A 21,329-nucleotide genomic window follows, 5' to 3' on the forward strand; every position below is an offset into this window, starting at 1 on the left:
ATTGAATACAAAGATTATCTCTAAGAATTTTTTATTGGAAGTTGTGATGCTGTTTATATGATTATGAAAATTGAAAGATTTACCATCGTAATGGGACATGTGAAAAAATAAAGAAATTAATAATTATATTTTAATTTTTATATGAATACTTATCTCCTCTTTGATGGGTTGCTTAAAAAAATTATCTTGATTATCACTTTCATTCATTGTTTGATTGTTCAAACTTTATTCTAGGGTTAAGGGTTTCAAAATAATAAAAAATAATCAGCTTGCTTGTTTTCATTTTTCAGAAAACACTTTTCAGAAATTTCTACTTTCTTATTTTTCGTGTTTTTTTGTTTTTACTGATTTTTTTTAATATTTTAAGCAATTTTTTTACTTTTTAGACACACCTAACATAAATACACCTAAAAAGTAAAAAAATTGTAAAAAAGATATTTTAAAAATTCACTAAATATCTAAAATATAAAAAATACAAGAATTCAATACATTTTTTATATTTTTATGTATTTATTAATTTTTTAAAATATTTTTTTACAAGTTTTTTACTTTTTAGATACATTTAACTAAGGCGCATCTAAAAAAGTAAAAAAAATGTTTAAAATTTAAAAAATATTCACTAAAAATAAAAGAATACGAAAATAAAAAAACTCAATTTTCAAAAAATTTAATCCAAAAAACTCAAACCAAACACACTGAATGATATTAATAATAATGGTGAGTTTTGATAGGATGGATTGGAGTTTTGGAGTGAGAAATAAGAAAAAGAAGAAGAACAACAAGAAGAAGAAGACAAAATAACTTTGATCTATTGGAAAAGAAGATGTAGAGATTTGAATAGGAATAATGGATTAGGGTGTACCATGAAAAAAAAATATATTAGGGTTTGATATATGTTGCCGCCCTTATTGGTAAATTCACATTAAGATATAATAGAAGTTAAAATTTATAAATTTAAATGGGGCGTATTGAGATATTTTTTTGGTTCAAATAAAACCCCCGCATACCGCTGTCAAAAATTAATTATTATAGGGCATATATATAAAAATATATGTTCAAGGATAAATTACATTTTATCTCTTTATGTTTAGCTATTTTTTTTATTTTAACGTTTCAAATTTATTTTTTTTTCATTTTAGCCCTTTATGTTTCAAAATTTTTCTACATTACATGTAATGTTAACTTATGTTTAAAATTAAACAGTAAATATCACAATAATTATTACATACCATTAAAAATATATTATTATATTGAAACTTAAGTTTATATTAGAAATGTGAGTCATATATAATAAATTTTTTTTATCCCATGTAACTAATAATGTGTTATTTTCTGTCTAATTTTTAACAAAAATTAACTTTAAGAGTAAAGTAAAAAAACTTAAAATATGGCCAAAGTGAGAAAAAAACAAATTTAAAGGGCCAAAATGAAAAAATAGCTAAACATGAAGGCGCAAAGTGTAATTTACCTATATTGAATGAAAATCTTCGCATTCTCCCTTTTCCCTCTCCTATGATCTGAATTTGTTAGAGAGAGAGAGAGAGAGAGAGCCAGAGCGCCTCACTCGATCATGGAGGAGGAGATCTACCAAGTCTTCGTTAACTCTTCGATGGCAAATCCAAAGCCCTAAATTTCACATCATAATCAATACCAGTCCTCTCCATCAAGAACCACATTCCTGAATCACCAGCAATCCAATCGACGATCAGAGACTCGTAACTGGCACAAAACAAGTCGAAGACTCATCATCTCTCCTCAAACCCTACTCCTCCAATGGGACTCACTGTTACCCTACGCTTCACCTCCTCCTCTGCCTCCGAGGCGCCGCCACAAAAGCCGGCCAGAAGAAGACAAACAACTTCGACGCGTGTCATGAACGCCGAGAAGAAGCTGGAGGAGTGGCGGAGGAGGCTGGAGAAGGTTGCGGAGGATCGGATGCGAAGAGAGTAAAGATATGGTAATGCAATAATTGACTTCATTGTTGTTGATGTTATTACTGGCTCAATTTCATATATGCTTGATTAGGTGTTTCAATAATTTGATGGAACATGATGAAATTTCTTCCCCATTGATTCTGTTTATCTGGAGCTTTGAATGAAATATGCTGTTTTTCGTATCTTGATTGTGTGAAACAACTGCACACTTTGACTATTAGTATATATAAATAGCTCAAATGATCCCGAAAGTTCCATTGATATGCCTAATCCAACTATTTGGCTTAGTTCAGTTGAATTTATTTATTTTACTAGAAACAGTTGTTTTGTTAGGAAGGGGAAGAGAAAAGTGGGTGACACTGATAATGACGATATGGATGAGGTATCGATGATGACGAAAAGGAGGACAATCATAAACATTTGTTGAGGTTGAGAAGTCTGTGAGGGAAGGGATTGGGAGTTGTGTGAGGTTGAAGAGGAAGATTGGAGCCGGTGGGGTGAATGGATCGGATGTGAAGAGAGTGAAGATATGGTAAGGGATTTGATTTCATTGTTGTTGATATTTCGATAATTTGATGTGATATGATAAGATTTCTTCAACATTGATTCTGGTTACCCTGTTTTTCTTGATTGTGTGAAACAACTACAAACTCAAATGATTCCGAAATGTCCATTGATATGCTTAATTCAACTTTTTGTCTTAGTTAAGTTGAGAAACAGATTGAAGCAAGAACAACTTATCAAAAAAGAATTGAACTGAAACTTTTTGGATTTGATTTGCAATCTTTTGATTAGTTGATTTGTTAGGATGGCGAAGAGTCAAGTGGGTGACAGTGATAATGACAATATGGATGAGGATGATGTTGATTATGAAGAGGAGGAAAATGATAAATGCTGATTGGGGCCATATATCACGAGCTTTGAGTGAAACATGTTTTTTTTTCCATATGTCGGTTGTGTGAAAAAACCTACAAACATTCAACTATTAGTATAAAGAATTAGCTCTAACGAACTCAATAGCTCCATTGATATGCCTAATTCAACCATTGGCTAAGTTCAGTTGAATTTTCTTTACTAGAAACAGAATTGAAGCACCAATAACTTATCAAAGAAAGAATTGAACTGAATTGTTTTGCATATGATTTGGTCATTTTGAGATGATGTGATTGATTGTTTTGTTAGGAAGGGGAAGAGAAAAGTGGGCGACATTGATAATGACGATATGGATGAGGTATCAATGATGACAAAAAGGAGGAAAATCATAGACATTATTTGAGGCCATATGATTATCTGGTTATCAGTAGCTTTGAGTGAAACTTGTTGTTTTTCTATATAGATTGCATAAAACAGTTACAAACGTATTAGTATAAAGAAATAGCTCAAACGATCCCGAAAGCTTCATTGATATGCCTAATTCGACTATTTGGCTTAGTTAAGTTGAATTTTCTTTACTATAACTAGAAATAGAATTGAAGCAACAATAACATATCAAAATAAAATAAATTGAACTGAATGTTTTTGCATATGATTTTGTCATATTGAGATATTTTGATTGATTGTTTTGTTAGGATGGGACAGAGAGAAGTGGGTGACAATGATAACGACGATGTGGATGAGGATGATAGTGATGGTGATGAAGAGGAGGAAAATGATAAATCTGTTATTTTAGATAATGGGAACGGGTCGGACTCAAATAAGGAAGCAGAGGGTAGTTTGGGTTCTGTTACCAGTTGGAATCGTGATGGAGAATCTTCTGGTGGAGTTTCTGCTGAGAGTGGTTCTGAGGGAGAGGAGACTGCCATAAGAGGGAGTTCATTTGCGGTTGAAAGTTTTGATGCAGGGATGGTTGGCAGTGAAAGCAATGATGCTGGTGAACCAGCATTAGGGACTCTTGGAGAAAGGATGGTCCGGAATGGAGGTGTATCTTTATCAGAGGAGACGGTTGTTTCTGAAACTGAAGCTTTTAAAGCTGAGAAGCAAGAATCTAGTGGACCTATGTTTGGTACTCTGGAGGGAACAATTAATCAACCTAATATCTCTAGTATCGGAGATGATGGAGCTTTGGAATGTGGAACGACTGATGCAGATGTTGGCCTTAATTCGGAATCCAAACTAGTTGTTCATGAAGAAACTGTGGTGATGAGCACAGATGTCTTACATGTGGTGAAGCCACTGAATTTTGATGAATTTAATTCAACAGTAGAATTGGAGGTATGCTCATGTTGACCATTTATTTTTTTTGCCCATGCTATGTGTTTTTTTATATATTACGCTAAGCAAATTGCTTTTACATGCTTTGCTTTTGATGATACAGTTAAGATACAACGGGTTCCAGAGGGAATGAGTTGGACTGGTCCACGCTTCTCCAACCGATATCTGAATGGCCAAGCCCACCTGAGAACCTGCACAGGAGTTCAACAGGGAACGGGGAGTCCCCCAGCGAACCCTCCGACGAGTAAGTTAGAGAGAGAAGTGGAATGTAGAGATATGAATTGGAGATAGAAAACTTAACCTTCTTCTTGTCTTCAACGTCTTCTTATATCCTTTGGTAATCATTTCGTTGTCCCTTTTGACCAGTCACCTTGGCCAAAAGTCTATGCTGTAGCTTATCTTGTTCAGGGTGAGGGCGTGCTATCCTGACGGAGAGGTATTGTCTTAATAAATGTTGTGAGGGGCTGCATTAATGGCAATGTGCAGTGGCAATAACTTTACAGATCTTTATCTGCTGATGTGGCTTGCCTTTTGCCTGCCGCGTGCCTGGGTATTATTGGTCCTTCGTGTCATGTTGGTTTCCAGCTGTTCTGGACCTCATCAATTGGGTTGTGTATTGGGCACTAAGTGATGGGCTTGGGTTGTTCGTAGTGGGCTATGGCCTTTATGGGCCTAACCACGTCAGTAGTCCCCCATTCCCGAGTGCAGTTTTAGTCCAACGAAGGGAATACTAATGAAGAAGATGAGGGTTGTTAGAGATCGGCAGTTTGGAGGCCGATCGGTAGGGATGACTAAGGGGATGGATCGACCGTGAGAAGGGGCGACCGTGTAGGGTGGCCGAGTGGAGGGGCTGATCATGAGGAGGGCCGACCGTGAAGGGTGGCCGAGTGGAGGGGCCGACCAGGAGGATGGCCGACCGTAAAGGGTGGCCGAGTGGAGGGGCCGATCATGAGGAGGGTCGACCGTGAAGGGTAAGGTAGGGGGGGCGCGGGGCTCAAGAGGCGGCGTGTCACGTGGTGACTTGAAGTGGAAAAGACAGGGTAAGGGGAGGGGGCAGTGAATCGTGGTCGAACACGTGGCAGCATCTCGCGGTGGGAGAGGTTAGGCGTTGGGCCAGAAATGAAACGATAAGTCATAATGGGTGTTTGAAAAGACAGTTTGGGCGGGCGTTTGAAAAGTTTCAAACTAGCGAGAATTAATTGTGATCCTTGGAATACGGGGAAGCCTTGGGCCTTTGGTGTTATTCGTTTTACCTACTTTTTTGTAAAAAATCAAAACATTCCAAGTGTAAACTTCTTCGTTGCCAACGATACACCCTTGCAGTACTTTCTGAATTTTCTTGCGCCTACAACCAAGGCTATTCGTAGACACCACAGAAATGGCCCAAGAAGAAACTGGAATTGCCAGGGTTGATCCACTTGGGGATGACGACGCCGTGGAGTTGGCGGAGCAGTACAAGACGGAGAGGCAAGTAGGGAGGGTGGGGGATCCGGCGGTATGATCTCATTCTTCCACCATGATAGCAGCTCCGAAGCCAATCAGCCAGGCAGAACCAGATCACTGGCATACGAAGGCTGACAAATCAACGGTGACTGCGGCGGAGTTGGAGGGTATGCGCGAAAAATACCAGATTCCTGCCGAAATAGAGCTACTGTTGTCGACGTCAACGGAGAGGCCGTCCGACACCCGGCCGAGGGAGTTTGCCCTTTACGAGGAGGCATTGAAGGGAGGACTGAGGCTGCCGCTTCCGCAAGTGGTGGTAGATGTCCTAAACCGGTTGGAGGTAGCGCCGGGTCAACTTATGCCCAACGCGTGGAAGATTGTATTGGCCTGTGCGAGCGCGTGGCCGAAGGCGAACGAAGGGGGGGCTATGACGGTGGATGAATTTTTCGCCTGTTATAAGGCCTCAGGACAGCAAGAGACCTGGGTGACGTTGCAGGCGGCGGCAGGGAAGGGTCTGGTGATGGGTCTGCCGTCATCAATTAAGGGGTGGAGGCCGCGGTGGTTTTACGTTTCCGCGAATGGAGGTGTTGGGGTGCGTACGGTGTGGAGAGTGCCTACCAAATCTGTGGAGTCAAAACTGGGGGCAGCAGTAGAGGAGAGAGTAAAGAAGGTAAAGGCATGGAGGGAGAAGGAGGGAGTCAGGTGGGACGAACTCATTCAACCTTCGGCCTTGCTTGTTGTGGGGTTGGGCCCTCAGCCGACCGGTGGGGACTTGGAACCGGCGGAATTAGAGTCGAGAAGGAAGGCGCAGGAGGTGGAGGATAGGTCCATTCTCGCCAAGGCCAGCAAATTCAAGGAGTTGCAGGTAGACCGGCCGCCGAAGCCAATCGTGAGGGAGAGAATCCGACCGCGCCCCAAATCGTTGGGGGAAAAAGACTTGGGTGAATCTGAGCCACGACCGCCCCTAATTGATCCTTTGAAGCAGAGGGCCAACAAGGAGATGGAGGGTGTGGGGAAGAAGAAGAGAAAGGTGAGGAGTGAGAAGGAACCTGCCTTGAAGAAGAGGAGGGAGGTGACGGCAGAGGAGACCCCCATGGCCAAGGAGGCAGAGGAGGAGGGAGTGGGGCAGACCCTAGGAAGGGTGGTTGCCCTAGAAATGGTGGAGGTCGCCTTGGAGGTCATGGCGGTCGTCCTAGTAGTGGTGGGGATCGCCTCGAAGGTCGCAGAGGTCGTTCCCGAAATTCAAGTAGAAGGTGGGGCAACTGGCTCTGAGACAAGGGGAGAGGAACGGCCCCAGGGGGGTCCTGCGCCCCAAGGAGGGGGGGTGAGGCCAAAGTATGCCATCTACCATGCTCCAGCAGTTTCTGGGCGATTGGAGGGAGAAGGAAGCCTAGCCAGGACGGCTGCAGATCTTCTTTTGGGGGTGGTGGACGAAGGAGCCGTGCACTCTGCAGCCAGGTTCAATGAGGCTGAGCTGCTAAGGGGGTTGTGCTCTGCTCAAATGGAGGCAACCGCCCTAGCAGGGGCTCTGCTGTGAAAGGCAGCGGCTGTGAAGGCCAAGTGGGAGGAGGCCAAGACCCAGCTTGCAAGTTTCAAGAAGGAGAGTGCAAGCTGGAAGAGGGTTGCGCGAAGCGCGTGTGCCAGGGGTTGGCAGGAGGCTGAGAAGGCAAAAAAGATGGAAGTATTGGCGATCGTGCAGGGCAATGTTGTCGATCGTGCCCATGCTGAGCTGCTGGCGGTCGGGTTGGAGCTAGAGGACGAACGCCGCAAGGTAGTGTCGCTCGAGTTCTAGCTGGCTGGCCAGCAGAAGAAGCTAGGGGAAGCTCAAAATGCCTGCACGGTCGCCACCGAGCGGTTTGAAGAGGCAATGATCAATAATGAAGAACTGTGCGCCTAACAGATCAAAGAGAAGGACGAAGTGGACGTGAAGATTGCTGGGCTGCGAAAGGAGCTGGAGGACGAGCGTGCTAGGGCGATGGAGGAGAAGGCAAGGTTGCAGAAGGAGCTGGAGGATGAAAAGACCAAGGCTGCCTCTGAAAGGGCAACATACCCCGATCTGTATGTCGCAGCAGTTGAGCAATTTAAGGGGTTTGCTGAATTTCAGATGGCGGTCGACGCCGTGGTCGCCAGCAACTTGGCAAGGGAGGTGTCTGGGGGGCGGGCCCGTTAGGAACGACTGCTGGGGGCAGGACTGAAGCAGAAGTTATTGAGAGTTTCCAGCGGTCAGACTTCTACAAACACAAAATGGCTGAGTTTTGGGATAGTGGCTGGAAGATGTTCAAGCGGAAGGCGAAAGAACTGTTCCCAGACTTGGACCTGAGTGGTGTACGGATTGATGAAGATGACGTGGCCCAGACCTTCCTAGATGAGGGCGTTGAAGAAGAAGACCTCGTTTTAAGTGAGAAAAGGTGATTGGTGTGAGTTGTACAAGTTTTTTGTTTGCTTGTTTTTTTTTTTTTGGATTGCTGTAAAGAACGTATGTACAAGTTTTGTGAATAAATAAAATTTGAGTTGTGTTTTCAGTCCATTATTTTTGTTTGTGCATCTGAAATGTATAAATTATTGTGAAGTGTAAAATGTAAGGAAAACTCAATGTAAAGTGAATTTTAACTTGTAAGAAAAATTCAACGCAGAGTGAGTGAGAAAAACTCAATGTAGAGTGAATTTTAACTTGTAAGAAAAATTCAATGCAGAGTGAGTGTGAGAAGAGCTCAATGCAGAGTGAATTTTAACTTGTAAGAAAAATTCAATGCAGAGTGAGTGTGAGAAGAACTCAATGCAGAGTGAATTTTAACTTGTAAGAAGAATTCAACGCAGAGTGAGTGTGAGAAGAACTCAATGCAGAGAGAATTTTAACTTGTAAGAAAAATTCAATGCAGAGTGAGTGTGAGAAGAACTCAATCCAGAGTGAATTTTAACTTGTAAGAAAAATTCAATGCAGAGTGAAAGTGAGAAAATATGGCCACTGTGCTTATGATCATGAAGTCGCAATGGTGGCTTCGGCCTGGCTGGGGCTTTAAGTGACTCGGTCTGGCCGAGCTTTTCATGCTCAGTCTAGCTGAGGCTTTTTGTGCTTAGTCTGGCTGAGGCTTTAGGTGACTTGGTCTAGACGAGCTCTTCATGCTCAGTCTGGCTGAGTCTTTTTGTTCTCAGTCTGGCTGAGGCTTTTTGTGACTCGGTCTGGCCGAGCTCTTCATGCTCAGTCTGGCTGAGGCTGCAATCAAAGCATTATTGGAATACCACAGATAGTTGAGATATAAGCTTGCTGTTATACGAAGTGTAGCCTGTGGGGTCACAAATTTACACTATATAAGGAGAAAATGAGAACATAGATTGTCCAAAAGAAAATACAACATTTTGGACGATGCAAAAATACAACTTTTATTGAAAATAACGCTTCAAATGTTCAGCGTTCCAAGGGTGAGGGAGGTCTTGACCTTCCATGTCCTGAAGTCGGTAAGTGCGCGGTCGTGGTCTGGCTTTCACAACGTAAGGTCCCTCCCATTTGGCTGCCAGTTTGCCTTCAGTTGGATTTTTGGTGGCAAGAGTTACTTCTTGCAAAACAAGGTCCCCTACGGCGAACTACCTTGGTCGGACTCTGCGGTTATAGTATGGTCTCATTTTCTGTTGTTAGGAGGCCAGTCTGACAACAGTGGTTTCTCTGAGCTCTTCGATTAGGTTAAGGTCAGCCCGACGGAGCTCCTCAGATAGTTCTAGGTTCGGATGTAAAACCCTTGGGGTAGGCAGACCGACTTCCACTGGGATGACCGTCTCAGCGCTGTATGTTAAGTGAAAGGAGGTCTCCCTATTGGGAATCTGAGCGGTAGTATGGTAAGCCCAGAGTACATTCAGTAATTCCTTAACTCAAAGTCCTTTAGCAGCTTCTAGCTTAGTTTTGATGATCTTCAGAAGAGAACGGTTGGTAACCTTGACTTGGCTATTGGCTTGGGGATGACCTGGGGAGGAGAAACAGGGTTGGATCTGGAGGTCTGCACAGAACTTCCTGTATTTGGCGTTGTCGAATTGTTTGCCGTTGTCGGAGACGATGGCTTGAGGGATGCCAAACCTGCATACGATCGACTACCAGATGAATTTGGTCGTGTTCCGTTCGGTGATTGTGGCAAGGGGTTCTGCCTCTACCCACTTGGTGAAGTAATCAATGGCGACAATCGCGAACTTGGTCTGGCCTCGGCCGGTGGGAAGTGGTCCAACTAAGTCGATCTCCCATTTGGCGAACAGATAGGGACTGCAAAGTGTGATCAGCTTTGTAGGAGGAGCATGAGAGATGTTGGCAAAGCGTTGACACTTATCACATTTGAGTACGAAGTCAGTCGCATATTGGTTGAGAGTAGGCCAGAAATAACCAGTGCGAAGTATTTTGTGGGCTAGTGACCTGCCGCCTGAATGATTACCGCAGATACCCTCATGGATTTCTCGCATCACATAGGTTGCTTGAGTCGGATTGAGGCATCGCAGGTACAAGCGTGAAAAGCCACGTTTGTATAAGACACCACTGACGAGGATGTAATTGGACGACCGGGCCTTAACTTTGGCGGCTTGCTGTTGGTCATCTGGAAGTTCCCCCGTTGTCAAAAATAGAAAGATGTCCGACGCCCAAGGGATGGGCTCATTCTGGAGGAACTGCATTTCTTGTTGGTCGGGAGAAATGGCAGGGTGAGCTAGGTACTCGAGACGGACACCACGGTTGAGGTTGGACTGGTCTGCAGAAGCCAACTGAGCCATCTCGTCTGCCTTAGAGTTTTCTGCCCGAGGAATGTGCTGGATGTGGAAAGTATTGAAGAGGCGAACAAGGGGAAGTGCAATATCCCTGTAAGCCCGCATTGTGTCCTCCTTTGCATCGAATTCCCCGTAATTTGTCCGACAATGAGTCGGGAGTTGCTGAACACCCGGATGTGGCTGACACCAATGTCCCTGGCTAGGGGGAGATCTGCTATCAATGCCTCATATTCGGCCTTATTGTTACTGGCATCGAACAAGAAACGGAGACCACATTTGAAATAACCACCCTTAGGGGCGGTGAGGATGAGACCAGCCCCGCTGCCTTCTCTGCGGGATGATCCGTCGACGTTGAGAGTCCAAGAATGAGGGTCTTCTGGCTCGGTAGGGGTTGGTGGGGGTGGAGGGGCCGTGGTTGGGGTAGGATTAGTGAACTCCAGGATGAAATCGGCGACAGCCTGCCCCTTAATTGCTGTTCGAGGTCGGTAGGAGATGTCAAACTGGCTGAGTTCCATCGACCATTGCATGAGTTTGCCAGAGAGCTTTGGTTGCTGCATTACCTTCCTCAAAGGTTGGTCGGTGGGGACCACTATGGAATGGGCTTGGAAGTAAGGACGGAGTCGTCTGGAGGCAGTGACCAAGGCCAAGGACAATTTTTTTAACAGTGGGTAATTCTGCTCGGCGCCCCTGATGACCCGACTGATATAGTAGACCGGCTGTTGAACAGAGTCGTCTTCCCTGATAAGAGCTGCACTGACTGCGGTGCTTGAAACGGCTAAGTAGAGGAAGAGGGGTTTGCCAGTGATTGCCTGAGAAAGGAGGGGGGGTTAGCCATCACTGCTTCAACTGTTGAAAGGCCTCTTCGGACTCGGTCGTCAATTCAAAAGTTTGCCGAAGAACTTTGAATAAGGGGAGGCACTTATCCGTTGCGCGGGAAATGAAATGGTTGAGGGCGGCAACTCGGCCAGTGAGTCTCTGAACTTCCTTAACCGTTCTGGGTGACTGCATTTCAATCAAGGCCTTGATCTTTTCAGGGTTAGCTTCAATGCCCCGCTGACTGACCATGAAACCTAAGAACTTCCAGATCCTACGCCGAAGGCGCACTTCTTCGGGTTGAGCTTCATTTGGTACTTCCGTAGGGTGGTGAAGGTCTCTCGCAGGTCGGTCAGATAGTCAGCGGAGAGTTTGCTCTTGACTAGCATATTGTTGACATATACTTCCATGTTTCGACTGATCTGATGATAGAAAACGGCGTTGACCAACCGTTGGTAGGTGGCCCCAGCATTTTTCAGTCCAAATGGCATCACTTGGTAATGGTAGGTGCCTCAGTCGGTAATGAAGGAGGTGTGTTCCCGATCAGATGGGTGCATCAGAATTTGGTTATACCCAGAGAAGGCATCCATGAAGCTGAGCATTTGGTGACTGGCCGTGGCGTCGACCAGCAGATCTATGCAGGGAAGAGGATAACTGTCTTTGGGGCAAGCTCAGTTGAGGTCTGAATAGTCGACACAGAGTCGCCATTTACCATTGTTCTTGCGGACCAGGACCACGTTTGACAACCATCTAGGGTAGTCCACGTTTTTGATGAATTGTGCTTCAAGGAGCTTGTCGACCTCTGGGGCAATGAGAGTATTGCGCTCCGGATGGAAAATGCGCTCCTTCTGGCGGTAAGGTCGGAAATGGGGTTCAATGCTGAGGCGATGGGTTATGAATGAGGGGTCAATAACCGGCATATTTGAGTGGGTCCAGGCGAATACATCGTTGTGCTCAATCAGGAGGGCAGTAAGGTTGGCCTTTGCTTGGGGGGACAGTTGGCTGTCGATTTTGGCGGTTTTCGCCGGGTTGGTGGGGTCGATGGGAACCTCAACGAGCTCCTCCACGGCTCCCCTCTTACCAGCTCATCCTCATCCCAGACGTCAAGTCCTTCAATGATCATGGTTTCCTTCAGCTTGACTTCTTTTAGTGAGGCGACATAGTATTCCCTGGCCACGGTCTGCTCTCCCCTTACAGTCCCGACGCCCAGATCGGTGGGAAACTTAACGGCAAGGTGATAAGTTGATGTGATAGCTTGGAAGACATTTAGGGCAGTGCGGCCAAGGATGATGTTGTAGGCGGATGGGCAGTCGACAACAAGGAAGGTGAGCAACTTTGTAGTCTGCCGTGGGTACTCGCCGATTGTGTTGAGAAGATCGATGGAGCCGATGGAGGTGACTCGGTCACTAGTGAAATTGACTAAAGGGGTTTGGAGAGGGGACAGACTTTCCTTCCCAATTTTGAGCTGGCGAAAGCAGTTGAGAAAGATGATGTCTGAAGAACTGCCGTTGTCGATGAGAACTTATCTGACCTTGTAGTTGGAGAGGAGGGTAGAAATGACGAGAGAGTCATCATAAGGGTAACGGATGCCTGTACAGTCGGCGTCCGTGAAGGTGATAGGCTCGGTCCACTGCTTGGGCTGTTTGGAGGGTCGATCGACCGTGGCAACTGCTTTGTCTGAGCCCTGCCTTATCTTTTTAAGTTCTGCCCTCTGAGCCGAATGGGATGGTCCCCTACAAGCAAGGCCGCCTGAAATGACTCTGATTTCTCCAACAGGTGGGGGGGTTGCCTGGCGGCCGAGGTTGCTGTGGAGGGCGATCATAGCCTTGGTTAGGTTGGGCTGGCTATCGGGGGGGGTGCGCCGGCAGTTATTTCTGAGGGGCTCAGTTCTTTGCCTCTGTTGAGGGCGGGTGTCCGTGAACCGGCTAAGACGTCCCTGGCGTATGAGGGTTTGGACCTGATCTTTGAGGTTAATGCACTCATCGGTGTTATGGCCATGGTCTTGGTGAAAGCGGCAATATTTGGACGGGTCTTTCCGATTGAAAGGGGTTCGTGAAGGTTGGGGCTATTTAAGGGGGTAATCCTGCTGGATCTGATTGAGGACTTGTTCCATGGGGGAATTAAGGTGTGTGTACCGCTCGAACCGACCGGGCGGTCGGGCTGGTGCTGACCGGTCAGCTCGGGGGGGTCGGTCGGTATAGTGTGGTGTTTGGCTATTATACTGGGTGTTTTTGGGTTCTGAGTCTTTTCTCTTTTCTCTGGGGGTCGGGTTTTTGGTTATTGGGTCTTGGCGGGCGGCTAGGGAATCCTCAACATTTATGTATTTTTGGACTTTGGAGAGTAGGGCTGCCATGGAGGTCGGGGGTTTTTAGAGAGAGAGAACAGGAAATCAGACGACCGCAGACCGGCCATGAAAGCAGTGAGGATGACCTTGTCATCATTTTCCGCTACTTGAAGGGCCTCAGTGTTGAAGCGGGTAACGAAACTGTGTAGCGACTCCCCCTCGGTCTGTCGAATGTTGAGGAGTTGGGTTGTCGGGCGTTGCTGGCGCTAGGCTCCAATAAAATGGCTGAGGAAGGAGTCACTGAGATGCTGGAAAGTGGAGATGGAGTTTGCTGGTAACTGGCTAAACCACAGCCGAGCTGACCCCTTCAGTGTCACGGGGAAAGCTCGACACATGATCTCGTTAGGGAATGCATGGAGGATCATGAGGGTTCTGTAGGTCTCCAGATGGTCGACTGGGTCTGTCGTACTGTCAAAAGAGTCGATGGTGGGCATCTTGAACTTGGGGGGTAGAGGTTTGTCCCTAATGGAGGCGACAAATGGTGAGTTTGCTGTGGTAGAGGGTTTATGCTGGATGTTCTGCATGACCCCTTGGAGTTGAAGCTTCATGGCTCGGAGTTCCGCGTCCCAGAGAGGGATGTGGTCACCTTCGGAGGGCAACGAGGGTTGGACGCTGTTGGCCTCTCCTTCAAGGATTGGTGCCGGGATCGATGGTTGTGGGCCCCGGGGTGGCAGGTTTATACCTGGGGGAAGGGGTTGTAAGCCTTCTTTGTTGGGTGGATTAGGCTGCGGGATAGAATGGCTCGGGGCTTGTTCGTGGTTGGGAGGAATATCGGGAGGTGGTGGAGGGGGCATAGGAAGGTTTCTTTGGAGTAGGGCATTAATTAGGGCTTGGTTTTGCTCGGCCATGCGGTTAATGCTGTTGGTAAGCTCGATGAAATATTGTGGTGGGTTGTTTGGATTGGGGGGGTCGGCTTGGTGGTCGGCAGCATTTTGGTGAGAAGCCATGGATCTAGTCGTGACCATACACTTCGATGGGTAGCGAGAAAGGGTTATTGGAACAGGGTCTCCGGCGACAGTGAACACAACTGGCGCGAGGAGCAAAGCTTTCCCACAGACGGCGCCAATTGATGATACAGTTACGATACAACGGGTTCCAGAGGGAATGAGTCGGACTGGTCCACGCTTCTCCAACCGATATCTGAATGGCCAAGCCCACCTGAGAACCTGCATAGGAGTTCAACGGGGAACGGGGAGTTCCCCAGCGAACCCTCCGACGAGCAAGTTAGAGAGCGAAGTGGAATGTAGAGATATGAATTGGAGATAGAAAACTTAACCTTCTTCTTGTCTTCAACGTCTTCTTATATCCTTTGGTAATCATTTCATTGTCCCTTCCGACCTGTCACCTTGGCCAAAAGCCTATGCTGTAGCTTACCTTGTTCAGGGTGAGAGCGTGCTGTCCCGACGGAGAGGTATTGTCGTAATAAATGCTGTGAGGGACTGCATTAATGACGATGTGCAGTGGCAATAACTTTGCAGATCTTTGGCTGCTGATGTGGCTTGCCCTTTGCCTGCCGCGTGCCTGGGTATTATTGGTCCTTCGTGCCATGTTGGTTTCTAGCTGTTCTGGACCTCATCAATTGGGTTGTGTATTGGGCTCTAAGTGGTGGGCTTGGGTTGTTCGTAGTGGGCTATGGCCTTTATGGGCCTAACCACGTCAGCTTTTATCTATTCTATATTTTCTAAAACCTCTGTCCTTCAGTGTAATTTTTTTTTTTTCTCAAGCTGTGTTTTGTAATCTCACATTGGAATCACAAGATGCCACTAATAGTTACCTTTCAAATAGATAAACCTTGATAGCTTCGGAGAATACATCATTACTAACTTTTTCATTTTTCTGGGCGAGAGGGGGGTTGGCCCCTTTTTAGGCACTTTTCAACTTATCTCCAATCATTTGTAGTTTTTTCAAAGCATGTTTCATGGATGCATTTGCGTGTCCAAGTTTTTGCTTTGTCTTTCCATGCCTTTATGGCGTTATTTTCAACTTTTCTTTGAATTATTGTTTAGGAAACACCATTTTACATTGAAAGAATACTCTCATGTATTGTGACTTTGCCATTTGGTATTGAAGGCGTGTTTGGAAAACACTCGGTTGAACATTACATGACATGGTATGGATGAAAGCATGCAATGAATGGCAATTACACATTTATTATGCTTTTCTTTGCCTTCTTTTGCCTTTCCTTTATTCAAAGTCTCTGTTGCAAAATTTTCCTTCCCTCAAAAGGTGAAGTATACAGTGGGCAGGATCTAGAAAGTAGATTTCTGCAGTCATTAATTTGAGCAGCACCATTGCTTTGAGTCACTTTACCCCTTCCCCCTTTGTTAAAAGATTGTGACTGATCTTTTTCATGAAGGTGTCAATTGCAATGGATTCTGTGAAAGAATAAGTTTATTACGATCTGTTATGAAACTGGAGTCTCCTCTTGAATCATGTTGTGTTTTTTTTAATAATGTGCTTCTCTTTGGCTTCATAATGGCTTATGGAGAAAAAGAGACATTATAAAATTATGAATTTGCAACCAGGGGGGAAAAATCAGATTGCTTGAACCTTGTCAACATTATACTTATAATTTTCTATAACAAATTAAGGCTGCTTCTGCTAATTGATGCTTAAGAAGCATAAAATTTTATTTGGCATGATGAATGTATCATTACACCTAGATAGCACAGCATCTTGATCTTTGCTTCAACATTTGTTAGTGTAATATAACTCTACTATAGACAACTATTGACTTTCCTTTGCTTGATTCAGGAATAATTTGCAATGCCACAGTTTTCGAAGTATGAGCTATATGTGTGTGTGTCAATGTGGGTACCATTCATTTTATGTTACTGTCATTAGATTTGAAGAACTTCAGCATTGTTTGAAAAAGAAGTAGCATTTGTCTTAGATGAGCTGCTGGTGATGCTTACTGTATCATGCAAGTGGCACCCTTCAATCTATTGGACCATTTCCAAGTTAAAGATGTGGTGGTTGTTACTAGGGATTCTTGCAGCGGTTGGAATTATAGTGTTCTATAAATTGGTCAATGGAAATAATGGTGTATTAGTACTTTAGGTTATGTTTGATTGTTGGACTATGTTGACTGGCATTATGAGTACAGTGGGATTAAATCATGGGACTGCTATGATGGTTATTAGGTTGGAAATGTCAAATTAATTACGGTTGTTTGTGTATTGTATTGGTGTGGTTGCATTAGTTGTCGGGATTAAATTTATGAAATTATGTAAAAACTCTCATTACGTACAAAAAAGCAGCTTTGTTATTTTTGTAAAGTGAGAATATAATAATCTTGTGCCATCTAATTATGTGGGATTAGATTGTGAATCCCACTTCTCTATGGGAATGTTAGTCCCACTCATGGAGCTCTTAGTCCCATATCATTTTGTCACAACCAAACATGATTTTGACCGGGCTTATGGATTAATTAACAATCCAACCTCCTTTCCCAAACCTGCAATCAAACATGGCCTTCCAGTAGAGGGGAGAATGGTTTAAGAACTCGCTAATAAATTTGTGGGAGGTAATTCTGCACGGCCACACTGCTTGGTTGAGTTAGTTAAACTGTGTCCAAGCATGACACATGGCTTGAAGTCAGATTAATGTGTCCAGTCAATGTCAGATCATGTGCATAGCTCCCAAGTGAAGGATGGGATTATAATCATCGCTTTTGGGAAAATTGCTAGATAGGGGACACATTCTGCTTATTGCAGGGCAACATGTGCGGTGGTTGTTAGAAACTTTCAACGGCATACTATGGTAGCATAAGGCATTCAACCTAAGAGAAAAGGTACGCAATATCAAGCATTCTTAGTATTTCATTGAGAGTTTGCACTTGTAGTTTACTAACTAAAGCAAATGAGTGCCCCCGGCTGAACACCTCTATCGGTAAGGACTCATTATCTTTGGCTGTAGGTTCAGAGAGTTCACGGGAGTTCACAGTGTTGATTCCATTCATTTTCCACACAAAAACACATGCAGTTACAACTTGAGAGATGTCATATATCACTGAAAGAATTTCATCAGTATTTTTTCATGTTTTACATGGATTTATACAGTAGATGATATGTGCAGATGAATTTCATTAGTATTTTTCACATTTTACATGGATTTATACACCAGATGCTGCACGTAATTACTTCTCTGAATCTAGTATGTTTACGTATAGAGACGTGTTTTTTTTTTTGTATATTATATGGTGAAAAAACTGATGAATTTCATGTTGTGACAAATATGATTTTTCTTCCAACTTACAATCACTATCATGCCTAAATAACAATTATTCAAAACTCTAAACATTTTCCAAATTACCATGAGCAGGGGTGGGTGAATTCCGACAAACCGGGCACGTACCGTTCAAGCGAAGCCACTCATCTATGCAATCGGCATGAAAGCAGTGCTTACACGCCGGTATGCATCGGACCATCTCTTTAGCACGATACTCCGACAAGCAGATCGAACAAGTGTCGTCGTTGGGCCCTGGGAGTCGCCGGCTTTCGCCAAGGACTACTTTGGTGTAGGATTCAATGGTTGATTCATCTAGGCCTGCTATGATGGTGGTGGGTTGTGGTGTTATGGCAGCGGGGTCGGAATTTTGTTGCACAGTGGTGGTGCCGTTACGACGGCGTTGGGTTCCGCCGCTGACGAAGTATATGAAGAATGCAGTGGCAAATGCACATGTGATGGTCGGAACAACGATGGAGAAGCAAATGATTTGGAACACTCGGAGTCTGTTGGCTTTGCCTGGTAATGGAATAGGTTAGTTAATTATGTCCCATTTGGAAACTTGGCTTTTTTAGATTTCTGTCCTTTTTGGTGATAAAAATTTGATGAAAGGAGGTCGGTGTCATTTCAAAAACTCAAAAAGAATTTTTTCCTGTAATTTAGCTATACTTGAAGGGAAAAAATTTGTATAGTACCTAAAAACATGTAATGCATATTCCTAAATGTACTTTTTTTTTATTATTTTAATTACTATAATTTTTTTTTAAGGAAGTCAACTTTTTGCCCAAAGTAGTTAAATCAGGTGAATGGCATCATTATTTACACACCATATGACTTTGATTCAGTTGACATTTAAACCGTTTTGTTTATATTATAGTTGAGCCTGTTCTATCATTCTAATAACTGTTACAAGAATATATAAACATTATCTCTTAGTATAGTCAATTACACTAAACAAATCTTTAAAATTGTTGTCATGTGTCATCTGTTCTGTCACTTTAAACTGACCTTCGCTGCTAAACCAACCATTCACCGATATCTAAAGTCAATCTAAACAAAACAACACTATGCCCCCCAAACATCTTGAGCCAACCACACAATGGCCTTCAATGCTTCAACAATTGTTCCAAATAATGTTACAATCACATATATATATATATATATATATTTATATCAGTATAGTGTTTGATATATCGTGTGAGCTATTTCCATTTCATTAGTTAAATAGGTTTGATTCTGTTTCTAATGTAGTGGTAACAACTCATGATAAACCAAATGTGACATGAAAATGTGCTCATTGTAACACTATTGTTCTTCAAATGTTATAAATGAACCTAAGCATCTTAAAATCTTTGTTTCCTTGTACTAATGCATTCTCAGTTTTCGAGAGGCGGCAAACAGTCGGCCTTGAGCAGATCAAGACGAATGATGCATCAAAACAACTCAATCCAAACCCGTTTATTTAGTAAACATTTTGAAGTGGGTTGAGTTGAATTTGAGTGTGTGTCAAACAAATCAACCTGACCAATCTATTTATTTTTTTTATTTTTTATGAGGAGGGGGCGGTATGGTAGTTCATGAGTTTCTTGTTTTGTTGCTTATTTCTTATTTAAACCCAATTTTAAATGAGTTCGTAAGATGCGCAACAGTTAAGCCTTTTTATAAATTAAAAGGGTTTAGACGGTTTTCAAATTGATGAAATTGGTTGAGTTCTGGATTTTGTATTGAGTTTGCTACCTCTACTCTGAATATATATGGTAAGTATCTCAATACAATTGTGTTGGTTAGAATTTCAAAACACAGAAATCTCAATCGTATAACTAAAATTGAATTGAATTTTGGATACAGATAATCCCGTGCCTTATGAAGTTGCAAGCAAGCCAGAGGAATGAATGAAGATAATCAAATGAAGGTTAAGAGAGGTAAGTACCTGTTCCAGGATTATTGATACATACAATTTGTTGGCTTGCATTGTCTTGAAGCCCACACATAGCTCCTTTTGATTCACATTCTTCACAGTTTGGAACATCCCATGTTAACACAAGATCGTCACTAAGATCAGATGAAAAATCATCCTCATCCTGACTCGGACGCGAAACTGGAATTGGCAAAGTCACAAGAATCTCACACACGTTTATTCCCATTGCGAGATTCATCGAAGAAGTTGCCAATGTTGTATTTGTCGAATCACTCAAACAATCAATGACGGTGAACCTAGACCTGGTGAACTTGGATGGACATGTCAAAAACGTGTAGTTTAAATAATAAAGGGCCCTGAAAGGCGAGCCTGTAAGATTGAATTCCAAGAGTCGTGTTGGAAGACAGTTGTTTGGGTCGTAGAGTTGAATTTGTTGAGTCAAGTAATTGATATAGCGCACGAAGAATTTTCCAGAGTTAGGAAGGTTTAAAACCGTTGTGCCTTGATTGTTGCAGGTAAGATCAAACCCGGGATAGCCACAAGTTTGTGGTTGTTGTTGGTTTGTTTGGAAAGGGAATCGGATAGTGAAGCTGCTGTTAAAGCAAATGGAAGTCGCACAACTGTTTGTTGCATGAATGAGAGGAGAGAGGAAGAGGAAGAGGAAGGGGAAGGGGAAGAAGAATTTTAATGTATCCATTTGTTTTTCAAAACAAGTGAATCTAGGGATGGTTAGGAATAGTTTTGTTTGTAGGCTATAGAACAATTGTATTTTTTTGAAAGTCAGAAGCTCTCATAGTGATTCTGTGGGCTTTTTTTATTTATTTATTTTATAATGTGGAAATCCCTTAAAAAATATTGATGGAAGACCATTAGTTAATATAGAAAAGATATATGTAACTTATATACAGAGAAATATCTAAAAAGTTATTGCGTGGTCTAGATTTAACTCATAGGGCTCGTTTGCTTTTAGAGGTAGAATGGAGGAGATTCATAGTAAGGGAATTGTTAGTGACGGGATTGATAATGAGGGGATGAAGTAAAATTCTGTTTGTTTTAATGATAGTTGTTGGTGTAGGGATTGTTAAATTAATTCATATAAAATAATAAAACAAATAAAAAAATATAAAATATTAAACATTAATGTTAAAAAAAATGTCTAACATGTAAAAAATATAAAATAAATAAAACAAATAAAATTATAATTTTTACTTAACAAAAAATATAAAAAATTAAACATTAATGTTAAAAAAAAATACCCAACATGTAAAAAATTAAAAAAAAAAACAAATAGTCCAGCGGATTATTTTCTAATATCAAGTCTTAAGCCTCCACCCTAATTTCCTCCATAAGGCTCATCCTAATCCAAATGAGAATATGAATCTGTTCTCCATCTTTCAAAACAAACACAACATTAATGAGTCTCACTTCCACTTCCATCTCAATCTCAATCCCCTCTATCTCTCAAAACAAACAGGGTCACATAATGTGGGGTCTTACATGTAAAATGAATCAAAGACCCACAATGATTTTCTTGATATATTTATGTAAATGAGTTCTGTACGCCGGACATTGTGATGATTAATAACTCTAAATTGTTTAAGTCCTTTAGAATTATCGCGTATTAATATATTTTATTGTTTGCCGCACATAACTTTTAAAAAAAAGTGCATTACATTAGCTTATGACCATTAATGATAATTTT

The 21,329-nt window shown here is 42.9% G+C and overlaps 2 protein-coding genes and 1 long non-coding RNA gene across 6 annotated transcripts; 2 read left to right on the forward strand and 1 right to left on the reverse strand.

Annotated features, from left to right (window-relative positions):
* The first annotated feature begins 1,507 nt into the window (after positions 1–1,507).
* LOC114268375 (uncharacterized) lies at positions 1,508–17,937 on the forward strand. 4 transcript variants are annotated; one of them, XR_014362689.1, is made up of 4 exons: positions 1,508–1,957; positions 3,503–4,145; positions 4,249–4,389; positions 17,806–17,937. XR_014362689.1 is itself a non-coding variant. In XM_082917161.1 (4 exons), exons 3-4 carry the CDS (start codon positions 3,504–3,506, stop codon positions 16,240–16,242), a joined length of 648 nt encoding a protein of 215 aa, XP_082773287.1. In that variant the 5' UTR covers positions 1,515–1,957; positions 2,268–2,466; position 3,503; the 3' UTR covers positions 16,243–16,601. The 4 variants fall into 4 exon arrangements, 3 of the variants coding, with proteins under 3 accessions (XP_082773286.1, XP_082773287.1, XP_082773288.1); XM_082917161.1 differs by lacking the exons at positions 4,249–4,389; positions 17,806–17,937 and adding exons at positions 2,268–2,466; positions 16,237–16,601 and having other exon boundaries at positions 1,515–1,957; XM_082917162.1 differs by lacking the exons at positions 4,249–4,389; positions 17,806–17,937 and adding exons at positions 2,256–2,466; positions 16,237–16,601 and having other exon boundaries at positions 1,529–1,957.
* On the reverse strand, positions 17,462–20,375 carry LOC145820677 (putative RING-H2 finger protein ATL21A). The gene is made up of 2 exons (XM_082917159.1): positions 19,640–20,375; positions 17,462–18,228 (listed from the first exon to the last, which is right to left on the reverse strand). Exons 1-2 carry the CDS (start codon positions 20,322–20,324, stop codon positions 17,777–17,779), a joined length of 1,137 nt encoding a protein of 378 aa, XP_082773285.1. The 5' UTR covers positions 20,325–20,375; the 3' UTR covers positions 17,462–17,776.
* Positions 18,091–20,549, forward strand: LOC145820678 (uncharacterized). The gene is made up of 3 exons (XR_014362690.1): positions 18,091–18,231; positions 19,558–19,631; positions 19,729–20,549. It is a non-coding gene; the product is annotated as an uncharacterized LOC145820678 (long non-coding RNA).
* The last annotated feature ends 780 nt before the right edge of the window (positions 20,550–21,329 follow it).

This window comes from Camellia sinensis, chromosome 2 (assembly GCF_055761805.1).
Source record: "Camellia sinensis isolate YWXY chromosome 2, ASM5576180v1, whole genome shotgun sequence".
In the NCBI taxonomy this organism is placed as follows: Eukaryota; Viridiplantae; Streptophyta; class Magnoliopsida; order Ericales; family Theaceae; genus Camellia; species Camellia sinensis.

Bases quoted from the DNA above. Each gene is read 5' to 3' on its own strand.
- LOC114268375 (XM_082917160.1), top strand. From the start codon at position 3,504: ATGGGACAGAGAGAAGTGGGTGACAATGATAACGACGATGTGGATGAG.
- LOC145820677 (XM_082917159.1), bottom strand. From the start codon at position 20,324: ATGGATACATTAAAATTCTTCTTCCCCTTCCCCTTCCTCTTCCTCTTC. The intron at 18,229-19,639 runs GTACTTACCTCT...TTCCATTACCAG, and splicing joins TATCAATAATCCTGGAACAG to GCAAAGCCAACAGACTCCGA.